This window comes from Anomaloglossus baeobatrachus, chromosome 7, assembly GCF_048569485.1.
Source record: "Anomaloglossus baeobatrachus isolate aAnoBae1 chromosome 7, aAnoBae1.hap1, whole genome shotgun sequence".
NCBI classification, from domain to species: Eukaryota; Metazoa; Chordata; class Amphibia; order Anura; family Aromobatidae; genus Anomaloglossus; species Anomaloglossus baeobatrachus.
In genome coordinates, this window is record NC_134359.1 from 90,627,993 (window position 1) to 90,652,756 (window position 24,764).

Sequence of the window (24,764 nt, forward strand, 5' to 3'; positions counted from 1 at the left end):
CAGGTTTGTAATTATCAAAATAGGTAAAAAGCCAAGGGGTGGGGGAATACTTTCACAAGGCACTGTGTATATATTATATGCTAGCTGTAGTACCCGGGCGTTGCCCGGGATAGTAACGGTCTCTCTCCCAGTCTCTGTCTGTGTGTCACTGTCTGTCTGTCTCACGGTCTGTCTCTTTCCTTGTCAGTCTGATTCTATCTCTCTGTATTTGCATCAGTCTATCTGTCTCAATCTCTGTATCTGTTGTCTGTCTCTTTGCCCGGTCTGTCTTTTTCTGTCTTTTTCTGTCTCTCTCTGTCTATCCTATCTTATACTAAGTTTATTTTGTTCCTATAGCAACCACTGACAGTTGCTATTTATAGCCAGTAGCTACCACCTCCATTCAGTTTAATGGCTGCAGGATTTTTGTAGAGTAACTGGAAAGCACGGGGTTAAATTTTCCCACCCAAACATAGTCTATGACTTTCCCTGAGTCACATGGAGTGTCTGTGCAAAATTTCGTGATTGTAAATGCGACGGTGCGGATTCCTTTAGCGGATATACATACATACATACATACACACACTCAGCTTTATATATTAGATATTAGGCTGGAGTCACACTAGCGTATGGCATCCGATGCGATATGCTAATGACCCCCATCTCAGGCTCTGCTGCGAGCGTAAGCCAAGTGCCATGTGACTGTGACCCGATCCTGCAATCGGGTCACAGTTGTGAAGCTGAGGGCGGGCACTGCGCAGGAGAGGGAGGGGTTAATCCCCCCATCTCCTCCATTGTCAGCCTGTGCGTATATCGCACAGCACTGGGATAATATCAGAGTGCAGTCCAAAGTATCTCTCGCACCCATTCACTTGAATGGGTGCGAGTGATATGGCTTTCGCAGAAAATCGCAGCATGTTACGACTTTTCTCACATCCAGAATCTGGATACGAGAAAAGCTGACCAACTGCTCTCCGTCATTCACTAACATGGGTCAGAGTGCAATGTGAGATTTTACTGAGGCTGAACAATTAATTTGCTTCCCACTGCACTGTGTATTTAATCTGAGACCAAGGTGACCACTTGCTACTATTCACATTGGAGTTTTGACATGACACAAGTCAGGTATAGAAAAAGTTTTTAGCTTTAGTTGGTTAGGGACCGTCCCAGATGGGTACACCGTGACGAGGTGGGACGGCTTCTAACCTTTTCGCAAAAATGTATATACTAAGTACCCTGTTAAGCACTTGCATTTTATTTATTATTATTCAGGGTATTTTTCATACAATTTCTCTGTGTTTTTTTGTGTCTAGAGGCTGCCATTTACATGCTTGTAATGTTGCATGGTTACTGATTTTTTGTTACAGCTCAGTTTTTTGTTTTTTCCTCTCCCTCATTGACTAACATTGATTTTCTCGCATTGCACTGGTCCGTTTTCACGCTCGTGTGAGCGTACCCTTATATATATGATCTAAATAATAACTTTGGCTGTTAATATATATTGGGAGTTATTCTTTGTTTATACACAAGAAATGACAGACATGACATTTATCACAGAAAAAAATATTTATTTTTCAAACTCTTAACTGAAATTGATTGTTACCTTCTATACGTACAATATATTGCTCCTGAGCATTTCCACTTGCAGACAATATGAATGTTTTTATTTTCTTCTTGATAAATTAAAATTCTTACCATCCTAACTTTTCTACAGGGGTTTTTCCATAACATCAACAGATTTTCTTTAGAACCCAAAATGTTTCACACTCCAAGGTGTGGAATTGGTTTGCAAATGTACTGCTTCCAAGAGCAGGGAGACCTGATGATCATGGGGTCATGCTTATTCACGTTCCTCAGTGGCTCTCCCACCATAGCAATGATGCCATATTGATATAACCGAAATGTTCGCCGAAAATGTACTATACACAGCAAAAGAGGCAAGGCTCCTTTAATTGTTATGTCACCCAGATATGTACGGGTTAATAAATGAAAGATGTCTAACAGGTGGAAAATCCTTTAAAGGGACCTGTCATGTGAAAAAAATTGTATTAACCTGCAGATATGGGGTTAATAGTGCTTTGAACTTGCTCGGTGTCTGCATTGAGTGCCCCACTGCCGGAAGGAATTAACTTTATTCCTCCTGGCAGCATTTGGCTTTTTGTCATAGGAGTGGCACCAGTTCAGCCACTACAGCTGTAACCACCCCCCGCAGTGACTGACGGCGGTGTTGAGCTGGATATCAGTCAGTACCTGGGCACAGATACAGCTGCTGCTCACCATACACTGAATGATGACTGAACGGGGAATATCTCCCCATTAGAAAAAAGTGGCAGTGCGAATGCTCAACCTACACTCCATTCATTCTCTATGGGGTTGCCACTGAGCACTGCACAGCCCCAAGAGAATGAACGCAATAGTGGTTGGGTGTCCGACCCACCACTCCATTATGTAATGGGAATAAAAAACTCCTCGCTCTCTCAATCGGTGCGGGTCGCATCGGTGAGACCCCCACCGATCAGCAAGTTATCACCTATCCTGATAGCTGATAACTTGTTTCTAAACGGACCATCAATTTAATGCCGTTAGTGTTTCTCTGAATCCAAATTTCCTGTTCCTGATATCCTAACAACTATAACTTACAGAGAAAAAAGAATCACTAAAGCATGTTACCTGGTCATTAAAAAGGTGGTCCACATCCAGACAACCCTTTATTAAACTCACCAACTGGACTGATGCTACGTCTTCATACTTGGTGCTATGTCCCCTGCCATTTTCTTTTGGTTCGGATGAAATGTGACCACTGCAGCTGATCAAGACTGTTGCAGTGAACATATGACACCTCCGACAGATGTTGATCCCAGCAGATCATCACTGAAAAAGAAGTGGAGCCCGTCTAGGGGGTCATTATTTTTTTGTTAACCTCCCTGGCCCCTTATTAAAGTGTTGTTCATTGGTGGACAACCCCTTGAAAAATAGTAGTGAATGTCAAGTTTAAGCTGAAGGCTCATGTCTGAAACCAATGTTATCCTGTATAGAGCCTATTCTCATCCAAAGTTGAATTCACAGTTCTGTTACATATTTTCCAGAATTTCCTTAAAATTCAGTCTATAGAGCACTTTTCTGACGATTTCTGATATAACATTATAGTTGGCATGTTACAATGTTATAGGACTCTACTCAGTAAGAGGTATTCCTGAACAATATGCTGATGATAAAGCATCCACTGCCAGATCCTCCATCAATCAGCTGTCCTCCATTGGGAGATGTGGCAGTAATTGTTCAATTTACCTGCAGCGCCACCCCAGGATAAATTAGGCATTACACACATGCCCATTTGAATCATTAGGTTTTATGTGTAATGCAGGATCAGACAAGCCCTCAATAGCGAGAGACTCTTATTAACCAAATTAACGCTCTACTTTGCCCAACAGTTGAAGGCCATCGTTAACTCAATGGTTCTCACCAATATAAGGAGTTCACCAAATGCTAAGCCCCTCTATGCAAAAAAGGTGTGAAGTACTGGAAGTAGAAAATACAGAAAACCTCATAAACATCGGGAAACCTTAAAGTATCCAATTTGGGTGCCATCACGCTCAGTAAGCGACCATTACAGAACTATGAGATTTAAGAGAGGAAATCCTGAGCCTCCAGATCATCAAGTGCCATTTCTTGTATAATTCTCCTAATTGTTTTCTAGATGGACGCTTTTTGATTTCTTATGTCACTTATCATGTCCCCAATGGAATAGTTTGTACATAAATTTGTAATGTGATCAAGTCCCGAACATTATAACCAAGTCATTCCTGGAGCAGGGTGGAAAGGACAGCAAAACAGGTGAAGGCACATTAAGGAGACTTATAAAAACCAATATCTATATATCTGCCGCTCATTATACATGACTCTTACCTAGCCCTGAAACAATAACTTCAAAATTGTGTCTTAAGCCCTTAAAGTTCTATGGATTAAATGATTGCATTTACTATGATCATTCCCTCATTTTGTAAGAGCAGCTTAATCCCCCAATACAGAATGGGAACGTGAACCCTAACCGTGCAAACCCAGAATGAGAGGAATTATCACGAGTTGCTATATTAAATGTGAAATGATAAATGCGATTTCCATTTACCCAGGAGCAGCAACTAAACAGAGAACCGTTACAAGTGATTTGCAGGAGATGATGAGGCACGTCCACAGAGAGAGAATATGTCCCTGATGGTTGCAGAAGGGGGGGGGTTCAGCGATTACAGATGGCGCAGCACCCGATTGTGATTTGCAGGGGTAGAGAGAGACCGATATACCACAAATCACACTGCCTTCTGCTGACAGTATATGCTTATCCCTGAGAAAGAAGGGAAACCATATCCCAGACTGTATGCTCCATCCTCTGGAGCAGGTCTTCATTATCTGAATACTCCCACGCGGATGGATAGAGACCTCTCTGTCTTACGCACACTTGGTCGGACTTTATCGTTGCAGAGCGCTTGTGAACTGCAAAAGAGAAAAGGGAAGAGAGAAGAAAGGGTCAAAGCAATTATTACTGAAATTAAAGATGACCTGTTCATCAGTGTGGCTTTATCGGTGAGAGCTACATCGATGAAGCCAAGGCACGGGAGTGCCGGCGCACATCCTTCTAATATAAAGCAAGACTATATCGTAAAGAAAGGGGCTAGTAGACTGTGAGCCCTCGCGGGCAGGGAGCCCATCTCCTCTACCAGTCTCTGCCTTGTGTGGTTCGTGGTTATACTGGGTGTATAAAGTGTATAGAACACCTAAGTTTCTGTTTGCCATAGAAGCTATAGTGGATGCTTGTTCTCTGCGGTGTGGATCAGATAATGTTACCCTACTTCACATGGTGTGGTCTTGTACAGAGTAGGAGAGATACTGGAGAAGGTAAATCGACTTGATTGGTTGAGTGTTTGAGATACACCGTGTGCAGAATTATTAGGCAAGTTGTATTTTAGAGGATTTTTTTTATTATTGATCAACAACTATGTTCTCAATCAACCCAAAAGACTCAAATATCAAAGCTTAATATTTTTGGAAGTTGGAGTGGGGTTATTTTAGATTTGGCTATCTTAGGAGGATATCTGTTTTTGCAGGTAACTATTACTGGGCAGAATTATTATGCAACTTAATAAAAACCAAATATATTCCCATCTCACTTGTTTATTTTCACCAGGTAAACCAATATAAAACTGCACAAAATTTAGAAATAAATATTTCTGACATGCAAAAACAAAACCCCCAAAAATTAGTGACCAATATAGCCACCTTTCTTTATGACACTCAACAGCCTACCATCCATAGATTCTGTCAGTTGCTTGATCTGTTTACGATCAACATTGCGTGCAGCAGCCACCACAGCCTCCAGACACTCTGTTTCAAGAGGTGTACTGTTTTCCCTCCTTGTAGATCTCACATTTTATGAGGGACCATAGGTTCTCTATGGGGTTCAGATCAGATGAACAAGGGGGCCATGTCATTTTTTTTCATCTTTTAGACCTTTACTGGCCAGCCACGCTGTGGAGTAGATGGATGCATGTGATGGAGCATTGTCCTGAATGAAAATCATGTTTTTCTTGAACGATACAGACTTCTTCCTGTACCACTGCTTGAAGAAGTTGTCTTCCAGAAACTGGCAGTAGGTCTGGGAGTTGAGCTTCACTCCATCCTTAACCCGAAAAGGTCCCACAAGTTCATCTTTGATGATACCAGCCCATACCAGTACCCCACCTCCACCTTGCTGGTGTCTGAGTCGGAGTGAAGCTCTCTGCCCTTTACTGATCCAGCCTCTGGCCCTTCCATCTGGCCCATCAAGAGTCACTCTCATTTCATCAGTCCATAAAACCTTTGAAAAATCAGTCTTAAGATATTTCTTGGCCCAGTCTTGACGTTTTATCTTATGTTTCTTGTTCAAAGATGGTCGTTTTTCAGCCTTCCTTATCTTAGCCATGTCCCTGAGTATGGCACACCTTGTGCTCTTTGATACTCCAGTAACGTTGCAGCTCTGAAATATGGCCAAACTGGTGGCAAAAGGCATCTTGGCAGCTTCACGCTTGATTTTCCTCAAGTCATGGGCAGTTATTTTGCGCCTTTTTTGCCCAACACGTTTCTTGCAACCCTGTTGGCTATTTGCCATGAAACGCTTGATTGTTCGGTGATCACGCTTCAAAAGTTTGGCAATTTCAAGACTACTGCATCCCTCTGCAAGAAATCTCACAATATGGACTTTTCAGAGCCCGTCAAATCTCTCTTCTGACCCATTTTGGCAAAGGAAAGGAAGTTGCCTAATAATTAAGCACACCTTATATAGGGTGTTGATGTCATTACACCGCACCCCTCCTCATTACAGAGATGCACATCACCTGATTTAGTTAAATTGGTAGTTGGCTCTCAAGCCTATACAGCTTGGAGTAGGACAACATGTATAAAAAGTATCATGTGATCAAAATACTCATTTGCCCAATAATTCTGCACACAGTGTAGACTTGGAGACATCTTGTGATAGACTTGGATGCATCGCCACTTGTTTTAGGATATGTGAAAGATCATGTCTCACATGTTAAAATGGAGTCTGTTTGTTTGACACATACTCAGTGGGTGGAGGTTTTCTACCTCCAGGAAGGAACCTCAGAGAGAGAGAGGATTCACTTGTCTTGACCAGGGTAGTGTGTGGAGGCTGCTGAGACCTCCATGGGGATACTTCTGGGGAGAGGGTGTATCCGAACCTGTGTGGAAGTACCGTAAGTGAAACAGACCGTTACAGTATCATGTTCCTTGAAGCCAGAAGAGGGCTTGTGTTATGTTGCTGGGGAGCAGTTTATGTGTGTTGAAAAAAGCTGCTGGTCTTTTTAAGTGAAAGTGTCCCAGTCATTACCTCGAAAAGCAAGCAATGTGAGTACCACATCACAACAGACATAATTGTAAAGTGATTACAAATACAATCATTGTTGTTAAAGGGGTATTCCCATCTCCTACAATGGAATGTGCTGAAATATGTGGCACTGGGACTGTATGTAACGGATATTAGACCAGAACACCAAACATTCAGACATCCATCTTTCACATACGAGTTCCATGTTAGAATACAATAAGCAAGCACCCATTATAGTATAAGGGTGTGTCTACTTTTTTTGCAGACTGAGTGGCAAAAAAAAAGGAGTCATGTCAATTTTTGAGTCACAGATTAGACTTGCTCATTCGAATCAATGAACCCAGGAAATGAACACATTACACTATTTTTTCACTGACTGCTAGGAGTAAACCTCAATTTTTTTTTGCACCCAATATAACACTGATGGTAAAAACTAGCCACTGTGAAAAACTGATCGAAAACAGTTTTGAAATTAAATTTTTTAGAGGCATGAGAAAAAGAAGGGAATTTTGTTTACTTACCGTAAATTCCTTTTCTTCTAGCTCCAATTGGGAGACCCAGACAATTGGGTGTATAGCTACTGCCTCCGGAGGCCACACAAAGCATTACACTTAAAAGTGTAAGGCCCCTCCCCTTCTGCCTATACACCCCCCGTGGGATCACGGGTTCCTCAGTTTTAGTGCCAAAGCAAGAAGGAGGAAAGCCAATAACCGGTTTAAGAACAAATTCAATCCGAAGGAACATCGGAGAACCGAAACCAGTCAACATGAACAACATGTGTACCCGAACCAACAAAAATCCCTAAGCAAACAGGGCGGGTGCTGGGTCTCCCAATTGGAGCTAGAAGAAAAGGAATTTACGGTAAGTAAACAAAATTCCCTTCTTTGTCGCTCCTAATTGGGAGACCCAGACAATTGGGACGTCCAAAAGCAGTCCCTGGGTGGGTATAATAACCCCTCGTGATAGGACCGTAAAAACAGCCCTACCCTACAGGTGGGCTGTCGCCGCCTGAAGGACTTGTCTACCTAGGCTGGCGTCCGCCGAAGCGTAGGTATGCACTTGATAGTGTTTGGTAAAAGTGTGCAGACTCGACCAGGTAGTCGCCTGGCACACCTGCTGAGCCGTAGCCTGGTGTCGTAATGCCTAGGACGCACCCACGGCTCTGGTAGAATGGGCCTTCAGCCCTGAGGGAACCGGAAGCCGAGCAGAACGGTAGGCTTCAAGAATTGGTTCCTTGATCCACCGAGCTAGGGTGGATTTGGAAGCTTGCGACCCTTTGCGCTGACCAGCGACAAGGACAAAGAGTGCATCCGAGCGGTGCAGGGGCGCCGTGCGGGAAATGTAGATCCTGAGCGCTCTCACGAGATCCAACAATGCAAATCCTTTTCACATTGATGAACTGGATGAGGGCACAAGGAAGGCAAGGAGATATCCTGATTAAGATGAAACGGGGATACCACCTTAGGGAGAAACTCCGGAATAGGTCGCAAGACCACCTTGTCCTGGTGAATCACCAGGAAGGGAGATTTGCATGACAGCGCTGCTAGCTCGGACACTCTCCGGAGAGACGTGACCGCTACTAGAAAGGCCACATTCTGTGAAAGGCGAGAAAGGGAAACATCCCTCATAGGCTCGAAAGGCGGCTTCTGAAGAACAATTAGAACCCTGTTCCGATCCCAGGGCTCTAACGGCCGCTTGTAAGGAGGGACGATATGACAGACCCCTTGCAGGAACGTGCGTCCCTGAGGAAGTCGTGCTAGGCGCTTCTGAAAAAATACAGATAGCGCTGAGACTTGCCCCTTGAGGGAGCTGAGCGACAAACCTTTTTCCAACCCGGATTGCAGGAAGGAAAGAAAAGTAGGCAAACTAAATGGCCAGGGAGAGACTCCCTGAGCAGAGCACCAAGACAAGAATATTTTCCACGTCCTGTGGTATATCTTGGTGGAGGTAGGTTTTCTGGCCTGTCTCATGGTGGCAATGACCTCTTGAGACAATCCTGAACCCGCTAGGATCCAGGACTCAATGGCCACACAGTCAGGTTCAGGGCCGCAGAATTCTGATGGAAAAATGGCCCTTGAGACAGCAAGTCTGGTCGGTCTGGTAGTGCCCACGGTTGGCCTACCGCGAGGTGCCACAGATCCGGGTACCACGACCTCCTTGGCCAGTCTGGTGCGACGAGGATGGCGCGGCGGCAGTCGGACCTGATCTTGCGCAGCACTCTGGGCAACAGAGCCAGAGGTGGAAACACATAAGGAAGCCGGAACTGCGACCAATCTTGAACTAAGGCGTCTGCCGCCAGAGCTCAGTGATCGTGAGACCATGCCATGAAAACTGGGACCTTGTTGTTGTGCCGAGACGCCATTAGGTGGACGTCCGGCATCCCCCAGCGGCGACAGATCTCTTGAAACACGTCCGGGTGAAGAGACCATTCCCCTGCGTCCATACCCTGGCGACTGAGGAAGTCTGCTTCCCAGTTATCCACGCCTGGGATGTGAACTGCGGATATGGTGGAAGCCGTGTCTTCCACCACGTCAGAATCCGCCGGACTTCCTGGAAGGCTTGCCGACTGCGAATTCCTCCTTGGTGGTTGATGTATGCCACCGCTGTGGAGTTGTTCGACTGAATACGGATCTGCTTGCCTTCCAGCCACTGCTGGAAGGCTTGTAGAGCAAGATACAGTGCTCTGATCTCCAGAACGTTGATCTGAAGAGTGGACTCTTGCTGAGTCCACATACCTTGAGCCCTGTGGTGGAGAAAGACTGCTCCCCACCCTGACAGATTCGCATCTGTCGTCACTACCGCCCAGGAGGGGGGTAGGAAGGATTTCCCTTTCGACAATGAGGTGGGAAGCAGCCACCATCGAAGAGAATCCTTGGCTGCCTGAGAGAGAGAGACGTTGCTGTCGAGGGACCTCGACCTCCCGTCCCATTGGCGGAGAATGTCCCATTGTAGTGGACGCAGATGAAACTGCGCGAAAGGGAGTGCCCCTATTGCTGCCACCATCTTCCCTAGGAAGTGCATGAGGCGTCTCAAGGGGTGTGACTGACCGTAAAGGAGAGATTGCACCCCTGTCTGCAATGAACGCTATTTGACAAGCGGAAGCTTCACTACCGCTGAGAGAGTATGAAACTCCATGCCAAGATAAGTTATCGACTGGGTCAGGGTTAGATTCGACTTGGAAAAGTTGATGATCCCCCCGAAACCCTGGAGGGTCTCCAGCGCCACGTTCAGGCTGTGTTGGCATGCCTCTTGAGAAGGCGCCTCGACCAGCAGATCGTCTAAGTAAGGGATCACGGAGTGTCCCTGAGAGTGTAGGACTGCAACTACAGCTGCCATGACTTTGGTGAAGACCCGTGGGGCTGTCGCCAGACCAAAAGGCAGGGCTACGAACTGAAGGTGTTCGTCTCCTATAACGAAGCGTAGAAAACGCTGATGCTCTGGAGCAATCGGTACGTGGAGATAAGCATCCTTGCTGTCTATCGATGCTAGGAAATCTCCTTGAGACATTGCGGCGATGACGGATCGGAGGGATTCCATCCGGAACCGTCTGGTTCCCACGTGGTTGTTGAGAAGCATTAGGTCCCGAACGGGACGGAAAGACCCGTCCTTTTTTGGTACCACCAACAAATTGGAGTAAAAACCGTGACCTTGCTCTTGAAGAGGAACAGGGATCACCACTCCTTCCGCCTTTAGAGTGCACACCGCCTGCAGGAGAGCATCGGCTCGGTCGGGAGGCGGAGACGTTCTGAAGAATCGAGGTGGAGGACGAGAACTGAACTCTATCCTGTACCCGTGAGACAGAATGTCTCGCACCCAACGGTCTTGGACCTGTGGCAGCCAAATGTCGCCAAAGCGGGAGAGCCTGCCACCGACCGAGGATGCGGAGGGAGGAGACCGGAAGTCATGAGGAAGCCGCCTTGGTAGCGGGTCTTCCGGCTGTCTTTTTTGGGCGTGACTGAGCCCGCCAAGAATCTTGATCCTTTTGAGTCCTTTTGGACGAGGATAATTGGGACCTGCCCGAACCTCGAAAGGACCGAAACCCCGACTGTCCCATCCTCTGTTGGGGTTTGTCTTGTCTGGGCTGAGGTAAGGATGAATCCTTACCCTTGGACTGTTTTATGATTTCATCCAAGCGCTCACCAAACAGCCGGTCACCAGAAAATGGCAAACTGGTTAAACATTTTTTGGAAGCAGAATCTGCTTTCCATTCCCTTAACCACAAGGCTCTGCGTAAAACCACGGAGTTAGCAGATGCCACTGCCGTACGGCTCGTAGAGTCCAGGACAGCATTAATCGCGTAAGACGCAAATGCAGACATTTGAGAGGTTAAGGATGCCACCTGCGGAACAGATGTACGTGTGACCGTGTCAATCTGTGCAAGACCAGCTGAAATAGCTTGGAGTGCCCATACGGCTGCGAATGCAGGAGCAAACGACGCGCCGATAGCCTCATAGATGGATTTCAACCAGAGCTCCATCTGTCTGTCAGTGGCATCTTTAAGTGCAGCCCCATCCTCCACTGCAACTATGGATCTAGCCGCAAGCCTGGAGATAGGGGGAACCACCTTGGGACACTGGGTCCAGCTCTTAACCACATCAGGAGGAAAGGGATAACGTGTATCCTTAAGCCGTTTGGAGAAACGCTTATCTGGATAAGCGTGGTGTTTCTGGACTGACTCTCTAAAGACAGAATGGTCCAGAAAAATACTTAATTTCCGCTTGGGAAATCTGAAATGGAATTTCTCCTGTGAAGCTGACTCCTCCGCTTGAGGAGCTGGGGGAGAAATATCCAACATTTTATTGATGGACGCTATAAGATTGTTCACTATGGCGTCACCATCAGGAGTATCTCGGGATCAGAATCCTGATCAGCTAATTCCGGCTCATCACACAGAGAATCCTTCTGCTGAGAGCCTGACCAGTGATATGATGTAGGGGGCCGCTCATAGCGAGCTCTCTTAGGCTGTCTGGGACTGTCGTCCGTGTCAGAGCCGTCACCCTGGAATGCATGGGACACCTCCGGAGCCCGGAGCTGTTCCAAATGAGGGGGACCAGGGGACAGTGATTCAACCGTGCCCATGGTCTGCGTTACTGGTCTAGACTGCAAAGTTTCTAGGATTTTAGTCATAGTCACGGATAATCTATCAGCAAAGCTGCAAACTCTGTCCCCGTCACCTGCACAGTATTCACAGGTGGTTCTCCCTGGGTCACCTCTAGCAGAGGCCCCGGCCGAACAAGTGCCACAGGGGCTGAGCACTGCACACAATGGGGGTCAGTGGAACCTGCCGGTAGAGTAGCCCCACATGCGGTACAGGCAGCATAGAAAGCCTGTGCCTTGGCACCCTTGGTTTTGCGGACGACATGCTGTTGTCTCAGAGCAATCCAAGAGGGTATATAGTGAAGAATTACCAGCGCCAGTACAGTGCAATGTATAGCATAAAAATACAAATGAACACTGCAGCACAAGTGGGGTAGGCACCAGAGGTGTCGCTTACCGCCCGCTGAAAGCGGGTGTGTGGTCGCTAGAATCCCGTGCCTGGGTCTCCCATAACTTGTCTCCCCATCTCCAGCTCAAACAGCACGTCAGGAATGGCTGCCGGCGTTCAGTGAAGAGGGGCGGACCGTGGGCGTGCCTCAGACGAAGAGCGGGAAACCAGCGTCTCACTGTGTTCAGTGTGAGGGCTGGAGTATGTAAAGTAAACTCCAGCCCTCGGCGCTGACGTTCTGCACAGCGTCCCGCCCCCACTCTGACTGGCAGGCCTGGGGGCGGGAACGAAACGAACTAGGCCGGAAAAAGCCGGGGACTGTAGTAGTAAGCGCGGCCGTCAAATATGCACGGCGAGCGCGGAAGTCCCCGGCGAACCACAAGTCCCAGCCGCGCCGCAGTTAAAACTGACAGCAGCGGCCGGCGCGACCGTTTCCAAACCATTAACTCCTTCAGCTAGCTGAAGATAGTGTGGCACACGCGCGCAGCGCTATTGTCCCCGGCGCACTAACACACCCAGCAATGCTGGTGTGTGTGTGCGCGATTTGCACGGGGACACAGAGTACCTTAATGTAGCAGGGCCATGTCCCTGACGATACTCAGCTCCATGTCCAGCAGATCCCAGGGGCTGTGGATGGAGCACGGTCTCAGTGCCTGGAGACCGGTAAAATCCCACTTCACCCAGAGCCCTAAGGGGGATGGGGAAGGATGCAGCATGTGGGCTCCAGCCTCCGTACCCGCAATGGGTACCTCAACCTTAACAAACACCGCCGACAAAGAGTGGGGTGAGAAGGGAGCATGCTGGGGGCCCTGTATGGGCCCTCTTTTCTTCCATCCGACATAGTCAGCAGCTGCTGCTGACTAAACAGTGGAGCTATGCGTGGATGTCAGCCTCCTTCGCACAAAGCTTGAAAACTGAGGAACCCGTGATCCCACGGGGGGTGTATAGGCAGAAGTGGAGGGGCCTTACACTTTTAAGTGTAATGCTTTGTGTGGCCTCCGGAGGCAGTAGCTATACACCCAATTGTCTGGGTCTCCCAATTAGGAGCGACAAAGAAATACATGACATCTGAATGAGATCATAATAGAAGAAAATTGGGGCAGCACGGTGGCTCCGTGGTTAGCACGGCACTCTTGTGGTGGCTCAGTGGTTAGCACACCAGTCTTGTGGTGGCTCAGTGGTTAGCGCGGCAGTCTTGTGGTGGCTCAGTGGTTAGCACGACAGTCTTGTGGTGGCTCAGTGGTTAGCACGGCAGTCTTGCAGCGTTGGGGTCCTGGGTTCAAATCCCACCAAGGACATCATCTGCAAGGAGTTTGTATGTTCTCCCCGTATATGGGTGGGTTTCCTTTCACACTTCAAAGACATAGTGAAAGGGAATGTAGATTGTGATACCCAATGGAGACAGTGATGATCACATCTGTAATGTGCTGTGGAATTATTAGCGCTTTTAAGTGAGTAACATAAATAAATACCTTTTTTCTACACATTATGCAATGATGGGACTTCAAATTAATCCTATTAAATTGTACGTTAAATCCTTAATTGTATGGTAGAATATGTGATAAATCTTTGGAACCAAAGATTTTGGACCACTTGAAGATCCGATCACATTGAGACAAATGTAATTGTTACCTCTTCGTTTTGCTTTCTGCGTTCTGCTTTTGCTTTTCCTTAGCAAGAAAATCAGCTTCAGAGGAAAAGTCCACTCTGTCATCTAATAAAAGGTTCTGTGAAAACCATTAACAACCAATAAGTCATATAGTCTATAGCCTTTCTCCACATTACTACACATACAAATAGTTAAATAACACATGCAACTCACCTTGACCCCTATAATATCGCCATCTTTTATGTAATATGGCGCCCCCTGCAGGCTGTCTGGTTTCTTTTTCTTCTTTTTCTTGGAAACGTGTTGAGTCTGTAGAGAAAAACAGCTCAGAAATATTATATATGTATAGTAATTCTATTTAATCCTGAGAAAATAAATAATTTGGTCTTTTTTGTGGATTACTCCATTGTGAAGGAAAGTTCATTATTAAAGCAGATCATCATTCAATATATATCTAATATATAAACCTTAGTGTATGTATGACATTTTGCACCTGTAGACATCCCATATGACTCAGGGAACGTCATAGACTAAGTTTTGACGGGAAAATTTAACCCTGCGCTTTACAGTTACTCTCCAAAAAACCTGCCTCCATGAAAGTGAATGGAGCTGGGAGCTACAGGTCATTAATAGCAGCTGTGATTGGTTATTATAGGAACAAAGGGCATTCTTAGGGCCACTTTGCACACTACGACATCGCAAGCCGATGGTAGCGATGCCGAGCGCGATAGTCCCCGCCCCCGTCGTAGCTGCGATATCTTGTGATAGCTGCCGTAGCGAACATTATCGCTATGGCAGCTTCACATGCACTCACCTGCCCTGCGACGTCGCTCTGGCCGGCGAACCGCTTCCTTCCTAAGGGGGCGGGTCATGCGGCGTCACAGCGACGTCACACGGCAAGCAGCCAATAGAAGCAGAGGGGCGGAGATGAGCGGGACGTAAACATCCCGCCCACCTCCTTCCTTCCTCACTGCAGCCGGGACGCAGGTAAGGCGATGTTCCTCGCTCCTACGGCTTCACACACAGCGATGTGTGCTGCCGCAGGAACAAGGAACAACATCGTAACATCGGCCTTCCGAAATTATGGAAATGACCGACGCTACACCGATCATACGATTTCGATGATTTTGCGCTCGTTAATCATATTAAAAACGCTTCACATACTCCGATGTCGACAGTGACGCCGGATGTGCGTCACTTTCGATTTGACCCCACCGACATCGCAGCTGCAATGTCGTAGTGTGCAAAGTACCCCTTAGTATAAGAAGCTAATGTGTGAGGTAATATGATTTCTGTGCGGAGACGGGGAAAGAGACAGACGGGGAAAGAGACACAGAGAGATAGAGACATAGACAGACAGAGATAGAGAGACAGACAAACACAGAGACAGACAGACAGAGACAGGCAGGGAAAGAGAGACAGACAGGAAAAGAGACTGACAGACAGAGAGATCGAGAGACGACAGACAGTCTGGGAGAGAGGGAGAGAGACAGTTACTATCCCAGGCAACGCCGGGTACTACAGCTAGTTATAGATAAAACTAAGGGCTGATTGGAAAATTATATGAGCGCCAGTATGTAACTATACAAGCAGAAAAAGGATAAACCGTGCTGGTCCTGGGCTGCCGTTGAAGACTTCTATAAGGAGGATCAAGGACACACCAATGGATACAATGTGGTTTTATTTCAACGCGTTTCGAAGCTGTCTTGCTTCTTCTTCAGAAGAACCACAATACTCAGGATGTAACAACATACTCACCCAGCTGGATATTGGAAGCCATTCATGTTTATCTGGAAAATACTTTGCAATCTCCACTTTGTCCACAGATAAGGAGCAGTGGTTAGCAATCTTCTGCCGCAGAGCAGACGCCGTGCACCCGCGAGAGATATTCCAAGCAATGTCCACAGATGGAAAGTATCGACATTCCCCTGGGACAGAAAGCTGAACCCGCAGAAGCATATCCTGAGGCCTAAATGATCAAGAAGGAAATATTAAAATAATGAAAGTAATTTCAAACTACACCAACATTTATATGGATTAGTAGGATACTCACCCCAGGGTCTCCTCCTGCAGCAGCGGCTCCACACACAGAGTTGTGTTAATGCCCATTTTGTACTCACTGCAACAAAACAGAAAAGTTTTATTAATACGGTCAACACTATGCAGATTGCAGACAGTTATGGAGTATTTAAAGGATTTGACATCGTTGTCTGATAAGTGTAGTGTCCAGATGTGGGATCCACATCTATGTTAAAGGGAAACTGTCAGCAGGTTTTTGCTATATATCCTGAGAGCAGCATAATATAGGTCAAGTAGGTGTCTTAAGTCTGCTTACAGTGACATATCACTTACTGGGCTACTTGGTGTAGTTTTGATAGAATCCCTGTTTTGTCTGATGTACATGTAGCAGAGCGAAGTTTTCTGGACTGTATAACCCTCACCCCTGACTGGCAGGTTCCTGTGTACACTGTACATTGTCAACAGGATGATCGTTAGCAGTGAGAGCGGGGTTACAGACTAGCCTGACTAGAAGGTAAAATGTAGTCCTGTAGTGATGATCTCCTTCTGATAAAATACTGATTGTATTGAAACTATAACACAGCCTAATAAGTGACACATCACTGTAATCAGGCTCTCTTGCCCTATCTTGTCCTGCTTGCAGATTAAATATCGAAAACTTGCTGACAGATTCTGTTTATGGGGTCCAGACGCCCCTGCTGCCAATTTGAACCTCATCCTTATCCTGAGTTTTGAAAGCAGCAAAGTATGTCCAATGTAATCTCCTCTGGATGCAGAGACCACCTCATCATGCAGAATGTGGGGGCTAGTAGACCTTTGTTCTCAATATGTGTCCAGGTTCCAGTGCTAGGACTTGTCATGACATGTGCTGTGGATATGCCATAAAGGTCTGATGTGGGAATAGCCTTCAAAAGGACAATAAGAATTTAAAGATATTAAATCAGAATCATAAGAAGTGCAGCCTTTACTCTATGTGTGAACACGGCCTACAGCTTGTGCCACTTGGAAGTAGCAGCCTGACAGTGATTATAGTCTGCCCTTTATATGCGACTGTCAGTGATTGACAGCAGCGTTTAAATGGTTAACAGCAGTGATCAGAGCTGGTTTCAGTCGCTGCTGTTACATTAAACAAAGAACAAAATAAGGGTAATGTATAGGTATGTATAGGTCTCTATACTTTTATAGGAGAGTAATATATGCGCATTGGGTCGGGAGCCACTCACCTAAAATCCTCAGGTATATACTCTACCTACCGTGCTCTGTATGGTTACAATACCCCCACTGTACGACCACTGATATATAGATACACATCTATTGATTACCAATGATGGTGTGTTGATATGTTTGATTACATCTGACAGGTAATATCTTTAGTCCATATACACCCTCTATAATTACTATACCATATAAGTCAACCATTACGGTTGCGCACTGAGCATTTTTCCCTCTCCCTATCTCCACTCCCTTTTTTTATACCCACTTGAAACTTTTTTTTTTTTACTCATTTGTTCTAGATCTTGGGTTTGTTCTTGTTTTTCGGTTTACTGCTGTAACAGGCAGATGCCCTCTCCAAACATGTGCCCCATGTCCTGGAGCAGATAAGCAGAAAGTGTGTCCCAGTGTTTCATCTGGTTTCATCTTACACTCCTAAAGACATACTGATAGGGATTGTAGATTGTGAGTTCTAATGGGGACAGTGATGATGAGGTCTGTAAAGCGCTGTGGAATATGTTATAGCTATACAAGCGAACATAAATACTTTTCTATATATCAGTCCATTTAACATAAGCATTAGTGATGAGTTAGCACTACCATGTCGGGGTGAAAATCTTATGGAAAAATGCTCGAGTTCCCCTTAGACTTTCATTATACTCGGTACACAAGTGTCACCCATTCGAACGTCAAACCTCGCTCATCACTAGTTACGAGTACCGAGCACCGGAGCATGGTAGTGCTCTCTCATCACTATTTACGAATACCGAGCACCTGAGCATGGTAGTGCCCGCTCATCACTATTTACGAATACCGAGCACCTGAGCATGGTAGTGCCCGCTCATCACTAGTTACGAGTACAGAGCATCTGAGCATGGTAGAGCTCTCTCATCACTAGTTACAAGTACCGAGCACCCGAGCATGGTAGTGCCCGCTCATCACGAGTACAGAGCATCTGAGCATGGTAGTGCTCTCTCATCACTAGTTACGAGTACCAAGCACCCGAGCATGGTAGTGCCCGCTCATCACTAGTTACGAATACCAAGCACCTGAGCATGGTAGTGCCCGCTCATCACGAGTACAGAGCATCTGAGCATGGTAGTGCCAGCTCATCACTAGTTACGAGTACCAAGCACCCGAGCATGATAGTGCCCGCTCATCACTAGTTACGAATACCAAGCACCTGAGCATGGTAGTGCCCGCTCATCACTAGTTACGAATACCAAGCACCTGAGCATGGTAGTGCCCGCTCATCACGAGTACAGAGCATCTGAGCATGGTAGTGCCTGCTCATCACTAGTTACGAGTTCCGAGCATGGTCGTGCTCACTCATCACTAGTGTCTCTAATATTAGCTCACCAGAGGGGAGTGGCAGTGGTGAAGCGGCTCAGGAAGGTCACAGGAGGCAGGGTAGGCGTGCGGCAGTGGCGGGTCGGCGATACTGCAGGCTCGTGGGGTGTCGCGGCGGCGAGCGCCTTTGATCTGAAAGGCAGACTGCAGGCTCTATTGAATCGCTGGCCGTTGACGCGATGGACTTCAAGAAAATGGCCGCAGAGGTGGCGCGTGCGCAATTTGGCCTTCACGGTCATTTTCTTGAAGTCCATCACGTCAACCACCAGCGATTAAAAGCAGCCCGCAGATAAATGGTGTCCACCGCCACAACACCCACTGCGTCTTACAAACGGGAAACACTAAATTACTTACCGGTAATGGGATTTTCCGGAGTCCACGACAGCACCCGCACAAGTGGGTGCTGTCGTGGCGACAGGAAAAATACGGCATATAGACAGTACAAAAAACAAAATAACATAATGAAGATACATTACAAAAAAGTAAAAAGTGAACATAACACCCTCTATTTAAAGGGCAAGGTTATTATGCTTAAACCAATGGTTATGCTTAAACCAATTTTAAAAAACAGAATCCAAGTATCATTGCAAAGTTCATTAATGGAGGCTCCTGCTTCTCTGGCTTTTGTGATGGAGAAACTGCTAACGTGTATTTGTCCTATTAATATGTGGTATTACATGGGCCCCGCTGAATTCAGCAGAGACCATACAATACAGGTTGTCCACCTCTGAGAATGTCATAGGCACTAAAAGCTCACCTGATTTTCAAGTGATTTAACCGCAGCAATTTTCCAAAATGCTTGTTCTCTAAGGTCCACATACGAAGACACTCAGGAGTGGGAATCCCAAGAGCATCAAAAACGGTTAATGTCATGACCTGAGCATAGAAGGAAATGGTGAAAATGGATAAAGATCTGAAAATCACAGCGGATAATACTAAGAAAACATGGAAGATCGATTTAACAGACTTATTTTTGCCATGATGCAATAAAACAAGTGCTAGTGCCAGATGTGCAGATACCTGTAATTTAAGGTCTTGTAGTGAAGCATCCTTAGATATCTCTATGTGGCACACAAAGCAGAGGTCAGAATCCACGTCTTCCTGGACTGAATTTTCTGTGAAAGGTACAGAGAGAACCATGTGAATTAGGTATGCTACTAGAGAAATAATGAAGGCGGATAAAAAAAACCTCATCGTCATAAATGCAGATGATCAGAAGTAGCACTTTCATAAACTTTGTAGTAGCCAAGTCTGGTATTGCAACTCTGTTCCATTTCCCCCCCAAGTTTAGAAACTATGTGCAAAATGGATCAAGGAGAAGAATCTGGTCTAAAAGTGCTGCTAGTATATTGTAATCTGGAACAAAATTACTAACACAAAACAAGGAAAACTCTCCAAGACGCCTACCTCCGGATGGGTTTATCTGCAGTGCAGCCGCATTAGTGTTCACGTGATTAATAGACATTTGCTGAGCCTTTGGACAGTACAGCCATATTGGTAACTTCAGAAAGCCCTATGAAAAAGCCATCACATATAATGAAATTCTTATCAGTCTACAAAAAACAATGCGATAGCGAACCTAAAAAGTATGAACACTGACCTGGGGTGGAAGTCTTCCTTCCGTTATAACAAAAATGTCCCCTGATCGGATTTTTAGATCCTTCAGTGAAGAGTCCTGAAAATGTAAAATAAGGGGGATATATGATTATAAGGGTCCACTGGTCTGGAAGGTTTCTTGGTCATTAAAGCTATGAACTTCTATGGGCAGAATCACAAAAGCAGCTTGTGAGGAAAATATTTAGGCACATATTTTACTCTTTGTTTTGTATGCCTACTGAAAAAAGAAAAGCAAAAAAGCTGCATGAGTGAAATCACACATATTCTGGCTTTTGTACTGTAAAAATACATGATCAATTGACTTTTAACTTTTTTTTTTTTACATCATAGTATATTATTCACAGGAACAACCTGCTCGCCATAGACGCCTGTGGTGGGAAGGGGATACTTCTGATCTACACTTAGTATGTGTGATTACATATTTCCTTTTAAAGAAGTGATGGCTAAGTAATCAATATAAGATTAGTGGTGGGGAAAAAAACAACTCCCACAACAATCAGCTCTAGCAGCGACCGGATGTAAATAGTGAAGGGGCCATGCTCAGAGCCTACTCACGTTTGCACTGTGCTGTTTGGCCATGTTCACACCTGGTCGCTGCTGGAGCTGCTAGCAATTGATTAGTGGGAGTGCCAAATGTGGAATGGACAAGGCAACTGTTAAGTGGATTTGTAACTGGCTTAGTGATCGGAGTCAAAGAGTGGTCATAAATGGCTGCACATCCAGTTGGAAGACTGTCTCAAGTGGGGTACCACAAGGCTCTGTCCTGGGTCCAGTGTTCTTCAACATCTTTGTCAATGATTTAGATGATGGAATTAAGGGTAAACTGATTAAATTTGCTGATGACACAAAGCTAGGAGGAATAGCTAATACTAGAGAAGAGAGAGAGAGGATTCAACAAGTTCTAAACAAGCTGGAACAATGGGCAGCAACTAATAGAGTGGTTTTTAACAGGGAGAAATACAAAGTCATACATCTTGGTAAGAATAATGAAAATAGCATATTCAGCATGGGAGGAATAGAGCTATCCAACAGCATGTGTGAAAAAGACTTAGGTATACTAATAGATCACAGACTGAACATGAGTCAACAGTGTGATGCAGCAGCAAAAAAGGCAAACACCATTCTAGGATGTATTAATCATTATCCCCCTTTACTCCTCTTTGGTCAGACCTCATCTGGAATATTGTGTCCAGTTCTGGGCACCACAGTTTAAAAAAAAACCAAAAAAACATCAACAAACTGGAGCAAGTTCAGAGAAGAGTGACCAGAATGGTGACTGGTCTGCAAACCATGTCCTATGAGGAACGGTTACAGGATTTAGGATTGTTTAGCTTGCAAAAGAGAAGACTGAGAGGAGACTAATAGCTGTCTACAAATATCTAAAATGCTTTCACACTGTAGAGGGTTCAGTTTTATTCTCATTTTCACAAGGAAAGACTAGAAGCAATGGGATGAAATTGATGGGGAGGAGACACAGAATAGATATTAGAAAAAACTTTTTGACAGTGAGGGTGATCAACGAGTGGAACAGGCTGCCACGAGAGGTGGTGAGTTCTTCTTCAATGGAAGTCTTTAAAAAGAGGTTGGACGGACATGTATCTGGGATGATTTAGTGAATCCTGCTTTGAGCAGGGGATTGTACTAGATGTCCCAGGAGCTCCATTCCATCTCTACCATTCTATGATTCTATGTCAGATACCCACTAATGTGAAAATGAAGACCTATCCAGGGGATAGGTCATCAATAGTGATGAGCGAATACTAAATATTTCACACTATGAAGAAAAAGACATGGATTGCACATCCCAAAAAATACAATGACCTAAAGCCGCTAGGCAAAAAATTAAATAGAACATGAGGTTCTTTTGTTACCATTCTGATCAGATTGTATTAGGCCCACTGCCACTTCACGGCAAACCTCTTGAGTAACTCCCTATCCGAAACATTTTAGTGCGGCACTGTGCACTAACCACTGCTGCAGCGACAAAGCGCCAGCAGGGCAGGCGATCCCGGTGACTCACAGCGCCCATGCTGCAAGGCGAAACCCCAAGGCTCCAGGCCGCACCGCCCCAATGACACGACACCACCACAACAGCGGCCACCACACAGAACCAGCAGTGAGAGGAGCTGCGCACTCACCTCCCACTGGCTCCCATATTTGAACTGGGAGCAAAAAAAGGCTGACCCCTCTTGCAGTCTCCTGCTGATTAAAATAACCTGTGCCAAATGGGGGGAGTGCAGATCCAAGCAAAAAAAGAGAGGGATAGAATGTTGTATAACAGACTATGAAGAAAAAGAGATGGATCGCACATCCCAAAAAATACAATGATCTAAAGCCGCTAGGCAAAAAATGTAATAGCACATAAGGTCCCATTTGGCACAGTTGATTTTAATCAGCAGGAGACTGCAAGAGAGTTCAGCCTTTTTTTGCTCTCAGTTCACATATTGGAGCCAGTGGGAGGTGAGTGCGCAGCTCCTCTCACTGTTGGTGCTGTGCGGTGGCCGCTGTTGTGTTGGTGTCGTGTCAGTGGGGCGGTGCGGCCTGGAGCCTTGGGGGCTTCGTCTTGCAGCATGGGCACAGTGAGGCACCGGGTCGCCTGCCCTGCTGGCGCTTTGTCGCTGCACCAGTGGTTAGTGCACAGTGCCGCACTAAAAGGATTAGGATAGGGACCCACTCAAGAGGTTTGCCGTGAAGTGGCAGTGGGCTTAATACAATCTGATCAGAATGGTAACAAAAGAACCTCCTGTTCTATTTAATTTTTTGCTTAGCGGCTTTAGATCATTGTATTTTTTGGGATGTGCGATCCAGGTCTTTTTCTTCATAGTGTGGAATACTAAATATTTGGGTTTGGATTATTCGTACCGAATACAGAGTACTATTCCAGTATTTGTCACGAATAATGAACCTAATGCAAGACAATAAGGAACCGGAGCATTTTTCAGGGAAATCTTCAAGATATTCATAGTGAATACTTAGTACTAAGTTAAACCCGATTATTTAGTATTTTGTCATCACTAGTTATCAATTTAGTAATGTTGTATAAAAGGAGGACTTATCAAGCTACTGCCCCCCCCAAACAATCTATATTAAAATAGTTTTTTTAAAATTAGTTTACTAAAATGCAAAAAAGAAGGGAAGTTTGTTTACTTACCGTAAATTCCTTTTCTTCTAGCTCCTATTGGGAGACCCAGACAATTGGGTGTATAGCTTCTGCCTCCGGAGGCCACACAAAGTATTACACTTTAAAAAGTGTAACCCCTCCCCTCTGCCTATACACCCTCCCGTGGATCACGGGCTCCTCAGTTTTGGTGCAAAAGCAGGAAGGAGAAAACTTATAAATTGGTCTAGGGTAAATGCAATCCGAAGGATGTTCGGAGAACTGCAAACAATGAACCAAAAGAACAATTCAACATGAACAACATGTGTACACAAAAAAACAACCAGCCCGAAGGGTACAGGGGCGGGTGCTGGGTCTCCCAATAGGAGCTAGAAGAAAAGGAATTTACGGTAAGTAAACAAAATTCCCTTCTTCTTTGTCGCTCCATTGGGAGACCCAGACAATTGGGACGTCCAAGAGCAGTCCCTGGGTGGGTAAAAGAATACCTCAATAAAAAGAGCCGAAAAAACGGCCCCCTCTTACAGGTGGGCAACCGCCGCCTGAAGGACTCGCCTACCTAGACTGGCGTCTGCCGAAGCATAGGTATGCACTTGATAGTGTTTCGTGAAAGTGTGCAGACTAGACCACGTAGCTGCCTGACACACCTGCTGAGCCGTAGCCCGGTGCCGCAATGCCCAGGACGCACCCACGGCTCTGGTAGAATGGGCTTTCAGCCCTGAAGGAAGCGGAAGCCCAGAAGAACGGTAGGCTTCGAGAATCGGTTCCTTGATCCACCGAGCCAAGGTTGACTTGGAAGCCTGCGAGCCCTTACGCTGGCCAGCGACAAGGACAAAGAGCGCATCTGAACGACGCAGGGGCGCCGTGCGAGACACGTAGAGCCGGAGTGCTCTCACAAGATCCAAAGAGTGCAAATCCTTTTCACACTGGTGAATTGGATTAGGGCAAAATGAAAGCAAGGAGATATCCTGATTGAGATGAAAAGGGGATACCACCTTAGGGAGAAATTCCGGGACCGGACGCAGAACCACCTTATCCTGGTGAAACACCAGGAAGGGGGCTTTGCATGATAGCGCTGCTAGCTCAGACACTCTCCGAAGTGATGTGACTGCCACTAGAAAGGCCACCTTCTGCGAAAGACGTGAAAGAGAGACATCCCGCAGCGGCTCGAAAGGTGGTTTCTGAAGAGCCGTTAGCACCCTGTTAAGATCCCAGGGTTCCAGCGGACGCTTGTAAGGTGGGACTATGTGGCAAACTCCCTGCAGGATCGTGCGGACCTGCGGAAGCCTGGCTAGGCGCTTTTGAAAAAACACGGAGAGCGCCGATACTTGGCCCTTGAGAGAGCCAAGTGACAAACCCTTGTCCATTCCGGATTGAAGGAATGAAAGAAAAGTGGGTAAGGCAAACGGCCATGGAGTAAAACCGTTATTAGCGCACCAGGATAGGAAGATTTGCCAAGACCTATAATAGATCTTGGCGGATGTAGGCTTCCTGGCCTGTCTCA

At 46.0% G+C, this 24,764-nt stretch overlaps 1 protein-coding gene across 1 annotated transcript in view; it reads right to left on the reverse strand.

Moving 5' to 3' along the window:
- Window positions 1-1,526: 1,526 nt before the first annotated feature.
- The window catches only part of USP40 (ubiquitin specific peptidase 40), a 145,137-nt gene continuing 121,899 nt past the window's right edge, over window positions 1,527-24,764 (reverse strand). Inside the window, exons 24-32 of the mRNA XM_075317462.1 lie at window positions 20,129-20,203; window positions 19,936-20,041; window positions 19,549-19,643; window positions 19,286-19,404; window positions 16,001-16,066; window positions 15,706-15,916; window positions 14,161-14,256; window positions 13,971-14,065; window positions 1,527-4,467 (exon numbers count right to left, since the gene is read on the reverse strand). Of these exons, the coding sequence (XP_075173577.1) occupies window positions 4,380-4,467; window positions 13,971-14,065; window positions 14,161-14,256; window positions 15,706-15,916; window positions 16,001-16,066; window positions 19,286-19,404; window positions 19,549-19,643; window positions 19,936-20,041; window positions 20,129-20,203 (951 nt within the window). The 3' untranslated portion in view covers window positions 1,527-4,379. The remainder of the gene's footprint in view (window positions 4,468-13,970; window positions 14,066-14,160; window positions 14,257-15,705; window positions 15,917-16,000; window positions 16,067-19,285; window positions 19,405-19,548; window positions 19,644-19,935; window positions 20,042-20,128; window positions 20,204-24,764) is intronic.